The 15,969-nt window shown below is 36.5% G+C and overlaps 1 protein-coding gene across 1 annotated transcript in view; it reads left to right on the top strand.

Moving 5' to 3' along the window:
- LOC149796158 (uncharacterized) overlaps nucleotides 1-15,377 on the top strand; it is a 105,759-nt gene extending 90,382 nt beyond the window's left edge. Inside the window, exon 11 of the mRNA XM_089963937.1 lies at nucleotides 14,570-15,377. Coding sequence (XP_089820063.1) covers nucleotides 14,570-14,713 — 144 coding nt within the window. The 3' untranslated portion in view covers nucleotides 14,714-15,377. The remainder of the gene's footprint in view (nucleotides 1-14,569) is intronic.
- Nucleotides 15,378-15,969: the final 592 nt, after the last annotated feature.

The raw sequence follows: 15,969 nt of genomic DNA, 5'->3' as shown, positions 1-15,969 counted from the left end.
TTGAATAATATGTAATGATTATATGGTGTGTTGTATAAGGTTTTAACTGCTTGAATAATATGTAATGATTGTATGGTGTGTTGTATAAGGTTTTAACTGCTTGAATAACATGTAATGATTATATGGTGTGTTGTACAAGGTTTTAACTGCTGAGGGAGCTTGAATAGCATGTAATGATTATATGGTGTGTTGTATAAGGTTTTAACTGCTTGAATAACATGTAATGATTATATGGTGTGTTGTATAAGGTTTTAACTGCTTGAGTAATATGTAATGATTGTATGGTGTGTTGTATAAGGTTTTAACTGCTTGAATAACATGTGATGATTATATGGTGTGTTGTACAAGGTTTTAACTGCTGAGGGAGCTTGAATAGCATGTAATGATTATATGGTGTGTTGTATAAGGTTTTAACTGCTTGAATAACATGTAATGATTATATGGTGTGTTGTACAAGGTTTTAACTGCTGAGGGAGCTTGAATAACATGTAATGATTATATGGTGTGTTGTACAAGGTTTTAACTGCTGAGGGAGCTTGAATAACATGTAATGATTATATGGTGTGTTGTACAAGGTTTTAACTGCTGAGGGAGCTTGAATAGCATGTAATGATTATATGGTGTGTTGTATAAGGTTTTAACTGCTTGAATAGCATGTAATGATTATATGGTGTGTTGTATAAGGTTTTAACTGCTTGAATAACATGTAATGATTATATGGTGTGTTATATACTACAGTCATGCCCCCTGATCTGAAGCCAAGATCACAGCAATTGATGAAGTTAGTGATATAATCCTTGGTGGTAGAAACATTGAACCACTGAAAATATTTTTAAAAAACTTGGTAAATTTTTTCTACCTCTCAAACACACACACAAACCAAATCCATTAATTACCCCACCCAGTATAATTTTTAAACTTTGTTCAGATGAATTTGTCATATGCCACTTGTACTCTTAACATAAACTGAACATGTCTGTAAATACTATAAGGATGAAACTTTGTTACACTTAGTATATCTAGCAGGTATTTGAAACAAGTTTGATAACCAGACTTCCATGATTTGGTATATCTAGCAGGTATTTGAAACAAGTTTGATAACCAGGCTTCCATGATTTGGTATATCTAGCAGGTATTTGAAACAAGTTTGATAACCAGACTTCCATGATTTGATATATCTAGCAGGTATTTGAAACAAGTTTGATAACCCATCTTTCATGATTTGGTATATCTAGCAGGTATTTGAAACAAGTTTGATAACCAGGCTTCCATGATTTGGTATATCTAGCAGGTATTTGAAACAAGTTTGATAACCAGTCTTTCATGATTTGGTATATCTAGCAGGTATTTGAAACAAGTTTGATAACCAGACTTTCATGATTTGGTATATATAGCAGGTATTTGAAACAAGTTTGATAACCAGACTTCCATGATTTGGTATATCTAGCAGGTATTTGAAACAAGTTTGATAACCAGACTTCCATGATGTGGGGCTCAACATTAAAGCTAACAACTAGGAGTTTTGTACTCTCAAAGAGAGTAAATAAGAAAATTCAAACAAATACCAATCACTCATGACCAAATTTGGTAAACATTTGCAATAAGGGTTCCAATTAGTTTGGTAGTAAGCAATGTGAAATTTCAGATTCAAGGTCAAGATTAGGACAAGTTTCAAACATCTAATACTTGTTTACTTTAATTAGTATGTTTATGTGTTTTAGAATATCTCCAGTGATTTCAATACAAAGCAATCCCCCAAATCCCACAGAATTTTAATGAAGTCCTTCATAATTTTCCTTAATGAAAAGAGACTGCCAGTCCCTTCAAAGAAAATAATAGTGTCACTTTGTTAAGATAATGTTGTATATTGCAGTGTGTTTTATTATAAGCTACTCATAATAATGAGTTGACATGGCATATGATTGTTTGAACCCCATCACTTTGGAGACCAAATTAAAATCAGCTTTTGCTCCGCCATAAATTTATGTTATCATTGTCGTGTACAGGTTCTATTATAAGTAAGAGCTGTGCATGTTATAGAGATAATTGATCAGCAGGGTTTATCTAGACCTAGAGACTATTTCTCATCTAATTTTTATAAAACTTTATTGATTGGTTTGTATCATCAAATGTTTGGATAACTTTGATTATGTGAAGAGAGTATTCATATTATTCATGCCTTTATCTTTAGAAAGAAATTTTATAAGGATGTAATCTATAGGTAAAATCAACATGATGTAAAATTTGGGAAATAGTTTGCATAGGTTGTGTTCTTGCAATACTACATCAGCCTGCTTAGTGAAATGGACAACTGATCAGTTATGTAAAGCCAGGTGAGTAGGGGTGAAATGATACACCTGTGCTGTGTATCGATACGATTCATGATACATAGCCTGTGATATGATTCATATTGATACGCTTGATGGTCTTTTCATCTTTTAAAGGTAGGTGGCACCCCTTTATCTATGTTCACATACTGGTTGTATTTCCAATATGCAGATTACAGATAGAGATATCGTTATATATTTACATGCAGTTCTCAATAATGACAAGAAAACAAAAATACTATCAAACAGACTACCTGTTGGTTGTCAGTGAGTTTTATTCATCATTTTAGGCTATTTAGTGGTGGCTCCATTAAACTCACTTTAGACACCAGACCCTTTGTTTTGCATGGCATGAATGCGTTGAAAACATCTTATTACCAATTTCATGTCTAACATAAACTTGGAAGACATTACAATGTTATCTTCAAAACAGAAATAAAGCAATTTTCTTGTGCAAAGAAAATCTCATCTAGAACAAATCTGGGCATGGAAATGAGGATGAACACCAACAAAATCCATCACATTGTAGTGCTGTGGCCACAGGTACTTGTATGTATTAGTGAAGAAGGAAAACCCAGTCCTATTTTAATGTTTTTTAAAAAATTTTTACACAAGGTGAAAACTAGAGCTGTTTGAAATCTGCCCCCTTGCTGATTCCTTGGTAATTTTATTTATTTCATCAGCACCTTCATTCACTAGTTAAAGATCTCTGCATAAAAAGAGGGTTCTTAAAGAGAGAAATTTCACATGTGTTCCCCATGTACAATTTAAGGAGAAATGCTGCCTGGATTTTATCTTAAGGGGGACCACCCTTTGTCACCAAGAGAAGGGAGCAGTAGATAAAAAGGGGCGGGAGGAGGAAACAGTCATGGTTCAGTATTTATCTAACAATTCGATACTCCACTTTTTAGAGCTCTACTGAAATCAAAATCTTTAAAAGATGTCACCTCTAGTTGTATAAAAGTATTAATCTGTTAATTATTTCTGAGCATACTCGGTTCCTTATCTGTTTATGAATATTGTTCTGTGCATCCTTCTGAAAGGGAACATACATAGCAAGCTTTGTCAGCCTGAAGATGTTGGAAAAACTGATCTTTGTGACTGTTATTTACAATTTTCCAGAGCTCACAGATTTTATCTTTTGAATACATCTGCTCCAAAATAAGATTTTTCACTAACACAAACTTATTTCTTGAATTAGTTGTTTATTGACTACCATGCCAGATTTCTTATTTGTTCCATAATGCTGTATTGTTTTTAGTAAGTCAATGCCATAATTGGCTTGTGCAGACAGGTATTCAAAATAAATATCTTTACATCTTAATTTCATTGTTTAACCCTGATATGGATATATGGTTTTGCATCATATGATTCACAGGGCTGAAATGGTTGATAAAAAAATGAAAATTCCATTCTGCTTTTAAATTGTCTGTATTTTAATTATACTCAGTCTTCTGCCCTTTCTACATATAATTTTGAAATACCGCTGAAAGGTAGACTGGCCGTCATGCCCTCTATTTTTGTCCATCCAACATGTGAATCTGATTCGCATTAACACCACTTTCTGGCTCAAAAACACTCACTGGTATCTCCATTAACAATTTCCTAGCTCCATTAATCCGATATACTTTGTAAGTTTAGCAAATATTGTGATAATCATTATTACCAGCCAGTATTTGGCAAACAAAAATGTAATGAACCACACCGGGAATCCGACATTTTGGGTTTTCTAGGTTGCCCGAATTTTATACGCTCATTTGTAAAACTTCCTTCATGGAGGGTTCAAACTACGCCATAACATGTATTCCAGGGCACAATGTGCCAATCAAATTTAGTTTAACAACCATTTTTGTCATGCTTGAAGATCCCAGATATGTAAACAGTTGCCTACCTGAAAAACAGATATCACCACAAGAATGGTTAAATAAAAAGGGTATATTTCGTCAAGCACATTAGTATATGTTATACTTTCAACAAATTTGTTAAAGTTCTCACGCATCACCGTTCCCCAAATGTGTGAATTCATACATATTTTGCATGATTCATGCAATCACACACCACAGGTTATCTCAGATTTATTTACAAGGAAAAGCACGGCTTAATGGCATGTTATAAACAATGATTTATGAGATTTCAATGGGAAAAAAACATTTGTATAACAAATGAGGTTTGTGTGGTGAAATTTATTGCACAAATATTGATGACTCAATGGGTGATTTATCCTATGTTACACTTTAACACTTGGTTTCTGCCTCTAGTAACAGATTTCATTAATCTGCTTGGCCCTTAATAGCCTCCTATCTTGGACTTGTGCTTCCTAAGTGGGTATATCAGCTGGCACTGGGACCACCTCTCTTAATTCCCTGAAGGCTTTAGAACTCCAGGCTTTTACACTTGTTACTTTTGCCTCCCATGCTAATCTGTTTTTGGTTTCCTCCTTCAGTTTGTTGAAGGAGGACTCATTGTCTCAGACATTTGTGCAGAGATTGTTGGATTTCATTACTGAGAGGCACACACTTTTGGTGCTGTCTGCCAAGCTTCTCCCTCTTCATAGAGATGCTGTCTTGGAGACATCGTTAATTTTGCTGGAGCACAACAAAAACCTTTTGAATACCTCCACCCCCAGATGCAGAGAAGTTATTTGATGGGCTGATTACTACACTGTCAGTGTGTTTTTGAGGAATCATCAGCTTTAGTCCCTGGTCACAGTACCACGTCCAGCCACACTTGCGAAGAAATGTCATTATCCTTTAATAATCCTCATAATAAACTTTTTATGCAGGGCTCCAGAAGAACCATCAGACAGAATTTAAAACTCCTTGAGCCAACATTTTTCACGACATAGTGCCAGGAGGTATCAAGAGTCAGCCCAAGGAAGTCACACAATCTACAATCTACTGCCAGTTGTTTCTCTCTCAGATATCCCTGTAGGGTCCAAACTGGGTATCTTTTCAGAGATTTGTTCAGATCTTGCTGTCTTTTCATGATAGAGGATAGTTAGTGGCATCATTTCTGTACCCCCTACCTCTTTTAAGGACCCCATTTGGTTCCACCAGTCCCAAATGGTATCATTGATGGAAGTGGTGTGCACTCTTCTAAACAAGGGTACAGTAAAAATGGTGAAAATCATTCAAAGTGAGGGATTTTATTTTGGTTTTTATCTTTTGGTTTTAAAAAAATATGGGTGAAAGATTTGACTTCTATCAGGAAGAATATTTCAACATGGAGAAAACCACCTCAGCCAGGAATACAACAAGTTAGAATAACTGGGCAGTCTCAGATCTCTTAAGATGTGTATTTAGTAAATCCCCATCTTTTTGTTTCCATACCACAGGAAATGTCTGCAGTTTTGTCTGGGCCAGGAAATCTTCTGATTATTCCCACAAGATCTCTTATCCAATATTTTGATGACTGGGTCATGCACATTTTGATGACTGGTTCATGCGCATTTCGATGACTGGTTTATCCTCATATATGTCTTAACCAATGACCTATTGCCTTGTTGTAAGACTGACTCATCTGGAACTGATCCCCTACTAAGAAAAGTCAGATTTCATTAATTTTTAGAATTTTGTCTGTGTGGGGATGAATTTCCTCATCTGTCAAGGGAATGCTCACAGATTCTGTCACTCATAGTAAGACTCTCCGCTCACTTCTACCTCTGTCTCTGTCTGTCTCTTTTGGGGATTTGGAATGCAGCAGCAGACTTAGTTCCCCAAGGAAGACTTCATTTGCTGCTGCTGGAAAACTGGAGACTCTACAAGGAGAGATCCTTGGCTCCCCATAGGAGGGACAGTCCCAGTGCCCACAAGAGCACGTCATGCCTTCTTCAAGGCAGGGAAGAGGAACTCTGTAACTCAAACAGATCTAAGAAATTAAGACCCCCAAAAATATGTGTATTTCTGGTTGGCTGACCATCCCTATTTTTTGTAGCCAACCCTAGCACATTTTTTTACCCCAGCATAAAAAATATTTTTTTTTAAAAATCCAAAAATTGATTTGTGCATCTAATTGAGTGGCTTTGATCAGTACTTGAAGTGGTTAGTACATTATATTTACTAATCATTATAATATATATACATTTTTTTAAAAACTACCTACCTGCCCTAATTTTAAAACCAGTGCAATAGGAAACACATTGGGGTGGGGGGTGCCTAAGAGAAAGAGAATGTCATAACTTTGTGATTTTTTGTTGGGTCAGACAATGTTACTCTTGCACCAGGTTATGAGTATCTTCAAGATTGAAGCTTTATTGATACACTCACACCAGAATGATGCATTCATATAGTACCATAAGTATGTACAGTAATTATTTTTCAATTTATTTTACACAGAGCAGACAATTGTAACTATTTATAAAGTGCAAAATGTTGAAACAGTAGCCGATTAATAGAAATTTATTTGGTGTCATGACCTAGAGACATTCCATTTCTTTTGACCAATCAGCAATCTTTCCTTTCATCTTTGAGTATATCTCTGGAATGGAAGTTTGACTAAAACAAATCATTATAAAAATTGGTGGAAATTGAGATGATGGAATTCTTCTTTCAAATGCAAGTTACCAAGGTGTTTTAGTGAAAAGTAATTACATACATACATACGGTACATGCATGCATGCATGCACACACACACACACATACATACAGGGGCCCTGAGTGGCCGAGTGGTCTAAAGTGCTATCCGTTACAGATTACTGCCATCTCACCTCTGTCTGCGTGGGTTCGAGTCTCGGATTCGGCTAATGTGGGTATGTGAGAAAGCTTGCCACTAGCTTCTCGGGGCTCGGTGGTTCTTTCCGGGGATTCCACAGGTTCTTCCTCCACCATTAATACTGGCCGCCATGTATATCCTATCGTGTCTGAAAAATGGTGTTAAACCATACAACAACAACATACATGCATACATACATACATACACACACACACACACACACACACACACACACACACACTGGTATCTTTTCTTTGGCTTGACAATATATTAATAAAGCTGCACTGCCTTGAAAATACCAGTGACCTTTGGAAAGTGTAATAATCTCTGATCAATTCAAGATCATACAATTTGAACATTCTCCTTGTCTTTGTTTAACCCATATCTCACCATTAAAAATTTGTCTTAGCTCATTGAAAAAGGAACATTTCTTGACAGTAAAATGACACCTCTGTTACTGAAAGGTGTTACTGTTGTTTTGTTAGAACTACTCACTTGAGCAAGCAGAACAGACCCTGATGTGCTGATGCACTAGACAGTTGTATAGCTGGGTCTGGGTGTGATCTATGGGGGAGTTTTATGGCATGTACATACAGGTTTTAGCATATTCACAGTTATTCCATAATGTTTTAAGTTTTTATCTTGCCACCTGCAGCAGAAAATAATAAGATACAGTTATCATTTTTATGGCAGCAGCAGTGGCAGTGACCGCTATGTGACTGTTTAGCAGTTACGATGTGTCCACTATGTGACTATCTGTGTAATAGCAATGGCAATGACCACTATGTGACTATCTGTGTAGTAGCAATGGTAATGTACACTATGTGACTATCTGTGTAGTAGCAATGGCAATGTCCACTATTTGACTATCTGTGTATTAGCAATGGCAATGTCCACTATGTGACTATCTGTGTAGTAGCAATGGCAATGTCCACTATGTGACTATCTGTGTAGTAGAAATGGCAATGTCCACTATGTGACTATCTGTGTAGTAGCAATGGCAATGTCCACTATTTGACTATCTGTGTAGTAGCAATGGCAATGTCCACTATGTGACTATCTGTGTAGTAGCAGTGGCAATGTCCACTATTTGACTATCTGTGTAGTAGCAATGGCAATGTCCACTATGTGACTATCTGTGTAGTAGCAGTGGCAATGGCCACTATGTGACTGTGTAGTAGCAATGGCAATATCAACTATGTGACTATCTGTGTAGTAGCAATGGCAATGTCCACTATGTGACTATCTGTGTTATAATTTTGTGTGATATTTAATTTGAAAGTTCTGTAGTATACATCACAGGAATTGTTTGTATGAATCATGATGCTTTAGTTTGGGGAGGAGTGTTGACCCTTGTGTAAATTATGAATATTCTTTTGTCATGCCTTTGTCCCTTGAGTGTCTTGTGTTGAAACAATGATATAAATTCATGTAGATTGTGAAAGTACATGTGGATGGTGTGTAAATATATGTGGATGGTGTGTAAGTACAAGTAGATGGGGTGTAAGTATAAGTAGATGGGGTGTAAAGTATATGTAGATGGTGTGTAAGTACAAGTAGATGGTGTGTAAGTACAAGTAGATAGGGTGTAAGTATATGTAGATGGTGTGTAAGTACATGTAGATGGGGTGTACGTACATGTGGATGGTGTGTAAGTACATGTAGATGGGGTGTAAGTACAAGCAGATGGGGTGTAAGTATATGTAGATGGGGTGTAAGTACCTGTAGATGGGGTGTAAGTATAAGTAGATGGGTGTAAGTACAAGTAGATGGGGTGTAAGTGCAAGTAGATGGGGTGTAAGTACAAGTAGATGGGGTGTAAGTATATGTAGATGGGGTGTAAGTACAAGTATATGGGGTGTAAGTACATTCTTAATGTATAGTACACTACAGATTGGTTTACACCTCCAGAAAATAACTGAGTGTGTGTTGTGGATTTTTACATAGCTTGAACACTTTTTCAGTCATATTGCTTCGATGTCTGCAATGTGGCATTATCCTGACAACACACCAAGCAGTCCTAACACTAACCTCTTAATGCTGAGCACCATGTGAGGCAGCTGCTAGTGCCATTTTTATAACTCTTTGGTATGACTCAGCAGGTTTTCAAATGCACGAAATCCTGCATTCGAAGTGGATAATCAAACCACTTAGGCCACTGGAGTGATGAAAATATTTGAAAAGTACATGTATATATGTCTCATCAACAGCAATAACAAAAAATCTACCTAGTTTCAGTCTAAATATCACTTTATGCTGTTGATTAAATTATGGTGTGTGTCTGTGTTACAATTGTTTTCTTTGAAATACTTGCAATATAGTCAGTAGTTTTATAATGACAGCTACAAGAAAAACAAATTTGCAAAATATTTTCTCAGACAAGATATTATGCATGAAGTTGATTGTTTAATTGAAAAACTTATGTAAAAAATTTCTGTATTTTGTAAATTCATGAATTTTGTTGAGTTAGTTCAATATTTTTTTTATTGTTTTTTGGTAGTATCTTTGGAAATATCTCTTTTCAGGGGTATGCCATTTTGGATTCAATCATGTCAATTTGTAATACACTGTTATAAATTTTGTGTGAATGTTAACCATACTATCCATACATGCATTTTTGAAGAATCCTAAGATTGTTCTGCATTGTAAATTATTATTGTTAACAAGGAGCATCAAAACATGAACATTGGGAAAAAGAATGTATATTGGCATTGATTTTTTTTTTGTCACCCGATACAGAACATTAGTATTGCAAACAAGAGTATTTAAATATTGATATTGGAAATGATATACTGGTTTGGAATTTAGAATCCAGTCCTGTGCAGTTTAGTTCATACACAGCCTCTCACTACATGATTTATTGATGGACCTCATGAAGTATTTAATATCTATAAAACCGCTGTTTCAAAAATAAACTTTGTATTCAGTCCTCAGATATCTTGTTTGACATTGGATGGAGTGTGTGTGTGTGTGTGTGTGTGTGTGTGTGTGTGTGATTTGGATTTTTAACATAGCTTTAACAATTTTTCAGTCATATCGCTATGATGTCTGCAGTGTGACAGTTTTATGGTGATGTCTAGCACTGGGGTATCATGCCACTGACATGTAGCATGATGTCCCACCCAGTCACATTATCCTGATACCAGGCCGACCAGTCCAAACACTAACCTCTTAATGCTGAGTGCCAAGCGAGGCAGTTGTTAGTACCATTTTTGTAAGTCTTTGGTAGTCTTTGGTATGACTTGGCCGGGGATCGAACCCATAACTTCCCGCATCTGAGTTGGACGCTCTAACCACTAAGCCACCAAAGCAGTGACATTGGATGGAATGATGGCATTTATTTTTCACAGAACATAAACTCTTTTTGTACAAAATCAATTTTGATGTCAATTTCAAGATCATAGATGAGTTTGATTGGTAAATTCTTTGTCTTTTCTTTATAAATCTTCTTAAACCTGTTTATCAATGGGTACACAACATGTGCTTGTGGTCAATAATTTTGTTGTTGTGATAGTTGTTCCTAACTTTTAGATGGGTATGATGAGTCCCATGTATTTGTAATCTTTGCATTCACAGCTAGCTGGGTATGATGAGATCCATGTATTTGTAATCTTTGCATCCACATCTAGCTGGGTTCGATGAGACCCATGTATTTGTAATCTTTGCATCCACATCTAGCTGGGTTTGACGAGACATGGTTTGACGAGACCCATGTATTTGTAATCTTTGCATCCACATCTTTCTGGGTATGATGAGACCCATGTATTTGTAATCTTTGCATCCACATCTTTCTGGGTATGATGAGATCCATGTATTTGTAATCTTTGCATCCACATCTAGCTGGGTTTGATGAGACCCATGTATTTGTAATCTTTGTATCCACATCTAGCTGGGTTCAATGAGATCCATGTATTTGTAATCTTTGCATCCACATCTAGTTGGGTATGATGAGACCCATGTATTTGTAATCTTTGCTTCCACATCTAGCTGGGTTCGATGAGACCCATGTATTTGTAATCTTTGCTTCCACATCTAGCTGGGTTCAGTGAGATCCATGTATTTGTAATCTTTGTATCCACATCTAGTTGGGTTTGATGAGACCCATGTATTTGTAATCTTTGCTTCCACATCTAGCTGGGTTCAATGAGATCCATGTATTTGTAATCTTTGTATCCACATCTAGTTGGGTATGATGAGACCCATGTATTTGTAATCTTTGCTTCCACATCTAGCTGGGTTCAATGAGATCCATGTATTTGTAATCTTTGTATCCACATCTAGTTGGGTTTGATGAGACCCATGTATTTGTAATCTTTGCTTCCACATCTAGCTGGGTATGATGAGACCCATGTATTTGTAATCTTTGCATCCACATCTAGCTGGGTATGATGAGACCCATGTATTTGTAATCTTTGCTTCCACATCTAGCTGGGTTTGATGAGACCCGTGTATTTGTAATCTTTGCATCCACATCCAGTTGGGTATGATGAGACCCATGTATTTGTAATCTTTGCTTCCACATCTAGCTGGGTTCGATGAGACCCATGTATTTGTAATCTTTGCTTCCACATCTAGCTGGGTTCGATGAGACCCATGTATTTGTAATCTTTGCTTCCACATCTAGCTGGGTTTGATGAGACCCATGTATTTGTAATCTTTGCATCTACTTCTAGCTGGGTATGATGAGATCCATGTATTTGTAATCTTTGCATCCACATCTAGTTGGGTTTGATGAGACTCATGTATTTGTAATCTTTGCATCCACATCTAGCTGGGTTCGATGAGACCCATGTAATGGTAATCTTTGCATCCACATCTAGCTGGGTATGATGAGACCCATGTATTTGTAATCTTTGCTTCCACGTCTAGCTGGGTTCGATGAGACCCATGTATTTGTAATCTTTGCTTCCACATCTAGCTGGGTATGATGAGACCCATGTATTTGTAATCTTTGCTTCCACATCTAGCTGGGTATGATGAGACCCATGTATTTGTAATCTTTGCTTCCACATCTAGCTGGGTTCGATGAGACCCAGGTATTTGTAATCTTTGCTTCCAGATCTAGCTGGGTTCGATGAGACCCATGTATTTGTAATCTTTGTATCCACATCTAGCTGGGTATGATGAGACCCATGTATTTGTAATCTTTGTATCCACATCTAGCTGGGTATAATGAGACCCATGTATTTGTAATCTTTGCTTCCATATCTAGCTGGGTATGATGAGACCCATGTATTTGTAATCTTTGTATCTACATCTAGCTGGGTTCGATGAGACCCATGTATTTGTAATCTTTGTATCCACATCTAGCTGGGTATGATGAGACCCATGTATTTGTAATCTTTGCATCCACATCTAGCTGGGTATGATGAGACCCATGTATTTGTAATCTTTGTATCCACATCTAGCTGGGTTCGATGAGACCCATGTATTTGTAATCTTTGTATCCACATCTAGCTGGGTATGATGAGACCCATGTATTTGTAATCTTTGCATCCACATCTAGCTGGGTATGATGAGACCCATGTATTTGTAATCTTTGCTTCCACATCTAGCTGGGTTTGATGAGACCCATGTATTTGTAATCTTTGCATCTACATCTAGCTGGGTTTGATGAGACCCATGTATTTGTAATCTTTGCTTCCACATCTAGCTGGGTTCGATGAGACCCATGTATTTGTAATCTTTGCTTCCACATCTAGCTGGGTATGATGAGACCCATGTATTTGTAATCTTTGCATCCACATCTAGCTGGGTTCAGTAAGAACCATGTATTTGTAATCTTTGCATCCACATCTAGCTGGATATGATGAGACCCATGTATTTGTAATCTTTGCATCCACATCTAACTGGGTATGATGAGACCCATGTATTTGTAATCTTTGCTTCCACATCTAGCTGGGTTCGATGAGACCTAGGTATTTGTAATCTTTGCTTCCACATCTAGCTGGGTTCGATGAGACCCATGTATTTGTAATCTTTGTATCCACATCTAGCTGGGTATGATGAGACCCATGTATTTGTAATCTTTGTATCCACATCTAGCTGGGTATGATGAGAATCATGTATTTGTAATCTTTGCTTCCACATCTAGCTGGGTATGATGAGACCCATGTATTTGTAATTTTTGTATCCACATCTAGCTGGATTCAGTGAGATCCATGTATTTGTAATCTTTGCATCCACATCTAGCTGGGTTTGATGAGACCCGTGTATTTGTAATCTTTGTATCCACATCTAGCTGGGTTCGATGAGACCCATGTATTTGTAATCTTTGCATCCACATCTAGCTGGGTTCAGTGAGATCCATGTATTTGTAATCTTTGCATCCACATCTAGCTGGGTTTGATGAGACCCGTGTATTTGTAATCTTTGTTTCCACATCTAGCTGGGTTTGATGAGACCCATGTATTTGTAATCTTTGCTTCCACATCTAGCTGGGTATGATGAGACCCATGTATTTGTAATCTTTGCATCCACATCTAGCTGGGTTCAGTAAGAACCATGTATTTGTAATCTTTGCATCCACATCTAGCTGGATATGATGAGACCCATGTATTTGTAATCTTTGCATCCACATCTAGCTGGGTTCAGTAAGACCCATGTATTTGTAATCTTTGTATCCACATCTAACTGGGTATGATGAGACCCATGTATTTGTAATCTTTGTATCCACATCTAGCTGGATATGATGAGACCCATGTATTTGTAATCTTTGCATCCACATCTAGCTGGGTTCAGTAAGAACCATGTATTTGTAATCTTTGCATCCACATCCAACTGGGTATGATGAGACCCATGTATTTGTAATCTTTGTATCCACATCTAGCTGGGTATGATGAGACCCATGTATTTGTAATCTTTGCTTCCACATCTAGCTGGGTATGATGAGACCCATGTATTTGTAATCTTTGCATCCACATCTAGCTGGGTTTGATGAGACCCATGTATTTGTAATCTTTAAATACACATCTAACTGGGTATGATGAGATCCATGTATTTGTAATCTTTGCTTCCACATCTAGCTGGGTTCGATGAGACCCATGTATTTGTAATCTTTGCTTCCACATCTAGCTGGGTTTGATGAGACCCATGTATTTGTAATCTTTGCATCCACATCTAGCTGGGTTTGATGAGACCCATGTATTTGTAATCTTTAAATACACATCTAACTGGGTATGATGAGACCCATGTATTTGTCAGTGAACATACAAAGCTATTTAGCCATAAGGAAGAACATCAGTATGCACAATGAATTGTATGATTAACATTGTACTTTTAATTGTACATTTCTTCTTGCTTTATCATATTTTTTGTGTTTAATACATATTCCACTGCAAACATTGTAGACTCATATCTACCATTGCATGCTGTTTTTGTAGATAAGGTCATTCCTATTTCTTAAGATTTTTGGAGGACAGTTTGAGCTCTGATTTCTTTGTGCATTATGTAACTGTAGTTTAAGGTCTACACTATTTGCAGTTTGGTCTGCTAGGGAAAGGAATATTCAGGATAATGTTTTTTTTTTTTAGCCCCGTAAACCACTGGTGGTGAATACACCCAATATGCCCAAGAAGCAGCAGTCTGTCTGGTCCCCCATCAAGAAGGAGAAACTCGTCCTGGAAGATCAGGTCATTCAGTGCACTAAGAGAACTAGCTTTATCAAGAAAAAGTGATCTGGAGGACAAATTGCGAGTATTTGGCTGGGTAGTAGAATCCTGGAGGATATATATAAAAAATTACTGCAAAAGTTGATGTATTTCTTACCATCTAATTCAGTGACTGTGACATGGAAATTACTGTTAGGAAAAATGATTAATTATGTGGCTGTTAGCTGTCATAAGAACCACTAAATAACTAATTGCTTCATTAAGAAGGCAAGAGTCTAAAGGGACAGTTGTCTTATAGTCCAGTCTAACCATAAATTTGTTCACTGTTGGCATTCATCAATTTTATGTGAATCAAAGCATATATGTTGTAATTGTATCCATATTTAGCCAGGTTTATTTGGGATCAAGGAGTCATATTAAAATGCAAATGTTTATTTATGTGTATGTATATATATCTTGTAAGAACTCTTTACATAAAGACTAAAACAACTAAGGTGGGGGATTTGTAATAACAAAGATGATGGATTTTTTCAGTTTCAAACTTTGCAAGATCCTTTGAAACCATTTTAATATTGTTTTCCTTCTGAACTCGACAGGAGGTTCAAAATGTTACTTTTTGTACAAGTCATGGAAATTTCATTCAAAGTTATGAAAACTTTAGTGAAAATTCATTGATTTCTTAGTGAAATCTGCAGGAACCCAGAAAAATGATGTCATATATTGGGTGTGTTGGAAGTAAGAATTAGGTTATAGATTGGTTGGAAGTTTGTAAATTTGATAACACAATGATAAGCATGTATCTTGTATTTGATATCTACATATTTTGTGCATATTCATAGCATGCTGTCTGTACATAACTATATGTTGTTGACTGGAGGTTTTAATATATAACAAAAATCTCTTGTAATATAGCTACTAGTAATCTCTGTGAGATAATTGATTAGTTTTTAATGTATTTGTATTCAATTTAAATAATAAGTAATTACTATATTTATAGGTGGCTGCATTTGTATGGGAAACTATGAACAAGTTTTTCAGATGGAAATACTGCACGACCTTGGAAGTGCAGTATATCCATTCGACAAAACGAGTTCATATTTTCCCATACAAATGCAGTAACCTTTTTATCATATGCTCATTTTCTTATTCTACCTAAGGTTTAATTATATAAACAAAATACACTACAAGAAACAAAGTGACTGAATGTATGCTGTATTCCAAACTAAATACACAAGCGCAGATTCATCATTACAAAACAACATTATTAATGCGCACATAACTCCGCCCAAATAAATTTGAACTTAGTTGCATGCTAGACATAA

Source organism: Sinohyriopsis cumingii, chromosome 7, assembly GCF_028554795.1.
Source record: "Sinohyriopsis cumingii isolate HCF-2022 chromosome 7, ASM2855479v2, whole genome shotgun sequence".
Classification (NCBI taxonomy): Eukaryota; Metazoa; Mollusca; class Bivalvia; order Unionida; family Unionidae; genus Sinohyriopsis; species Sinohyriopsis cumingii.
This window is presented reverse-complemented; position numbering and strand designations above follow the sequence as displayed.